Source organism: Nycticebus coucang, chromosome 17 (assembly GCF_027406575.1).
Source record: "Nycticebus coucang isolate mNycCou1 chromosome 17, mNycCou1.pri, whole genome shotgun sequence".
Taxonomy (NCBI): domain Eukaryota; kingdom Metazoa; phylum Chordata; class Mammalia; order Primates; family Lorisidae; genus Nycticebus; species Nycticebus coucang.
In genome coordinates, this window is record NC_069796.1 from 38,157,031 (window position 1) to 38,158,376 (window position 1,346).

The 1,346-nt window shown below is 33.7% G+C and overlaps 1 protein-coding gene across 1 annotated transcript; it reads right to left on the reverse strand.

The window, feature by feature from the left end:
• Positions 1-242: 242 nt before the first annotated feature.
• Positions 243-1,058, reverse strand: LOC128568683 (zinc finger CCHC domain-containing protein 10-like). The gene has a single exon (XM_053566446.1). It carries the CDS (start codon positions 1,056-1,058, stop codon positions 546-548), a length of 513 nt encoding a protein of 170 aa, XP_053422421.1. The 3' UTR covers positions 243-545.
• Positions 1,059-1,346: the final 288 nt, after the last annotated feature.

Genomic DNA, 1,346 nt, shown 5'->3' on the forward strand with positions numbered 1-1,346 from the left:
ACTTGTAGCATTCAAAATGTAATAGGTTCCTTGAACTTATCATTTAGGACAAAAAATCAGAATAATTTTCTGAACATAAACATACAATTAGAGCACATTAGCTAACAGAAAGAATACTCTGAAGCTTATAGTAAACAACATGTTTAATCTTACATAATCCCACACAGCCAAAAGCATTAGAAATTCACTGCCATACATTCTGATGCAAACATATCTGATACGTATTAGCCTATAACAAAGTATGGCATTTATTTCACAGGGAGAAAAGTTTCATCACAAAAAAAGATTTACAGATTTCAGCTTTGATTAAATTCTAGAGATACATTTTAAAGATAAAAAAGAACAAAATTCGCCCTTAAAATAAAAGTATATGTAATTCATTATTATTAATACTCTTTATGCTCTTACAATGAAAAACATTTAGAAACTCTTGAATTCTAGAAATTTTGACCAGTTAACCTATTTGGCCTTAACATATTCTAAATTCCCTTTTGAGAATCACATTAATGTTTTCAGTCCGTCAGTCCAATATGGATGGAGCAATTCTATTTCTTTTTCTTCTTCTTTGGTGGTTCATCATCAGAGCTGCTATCTGTGCTGGTGCTGCTGCTACTAGAAGAGCTGGAATCTGAGTCTGAATCAGAGGAGGAGGAATAGCTTGTGGAGGAGGCTGAAGATGATGAACTAGAGGAGCTTTCTTCTGTGTCACTGTCTTCTGAGGAGGATGAGGTAGACGTTTCTTCACTGTCCGATGAAGAATCACTGGCTGAACTGCCACTGCTACTGCTACTGGAACTGGTTATGCTTTTAGACCTTTTTTTCTTGGTCTTTCTTTCTACATTAGTTTCTCCAAAGCTTTGCTGTAACAGCAACCTGTTTTCTTTTTCTTTCAAAGCTTTCTTTAGTTCTGCTGTTCCTGAAGGCCTATGCAGATATTTTCTTTTTCCTGTGCATTCATAAGTCCAATGTCCAAATTCCAAGCATTTTTGGCATCTTACATGTTGCTTATTTGCTTCAGCTTGTCTCCGGGCTGTGAGCCGATGCATGAGAGTCGCCATCTTAGTGCGGCCGAGGCCAGCTGAGCACTAATCTTTAATTCAACTTGTTATTATGTTGTTTAGGATATTGCATCTTCATTTATAAGTGAAATATGTTTGTAATTTCCTTTCATAATAATATATTTTTTCCTGTTTTAATATCAGGTGTATCCAGATGAAGTAGAATAATTTTGAAGTATTTCTTCTTTTTCTATTGTTTATAAGATTTGGCATGATCTGTTTCTTGAAATTATCTTTTATTTTTATTTATAAATATTAGTTGTCTATTATTTGAGACTTTGAAAAAAA

What these genes read in the sequence shown, in the direction of transcription:
- LOC128568683 (XM_053566446.1), bottom strand. Translation starts at nt 1,058, where the DNA reads ATGGCGACTCTCATGCATCGGCTCACAGCCCGGAGACAAGCTGAAGCA.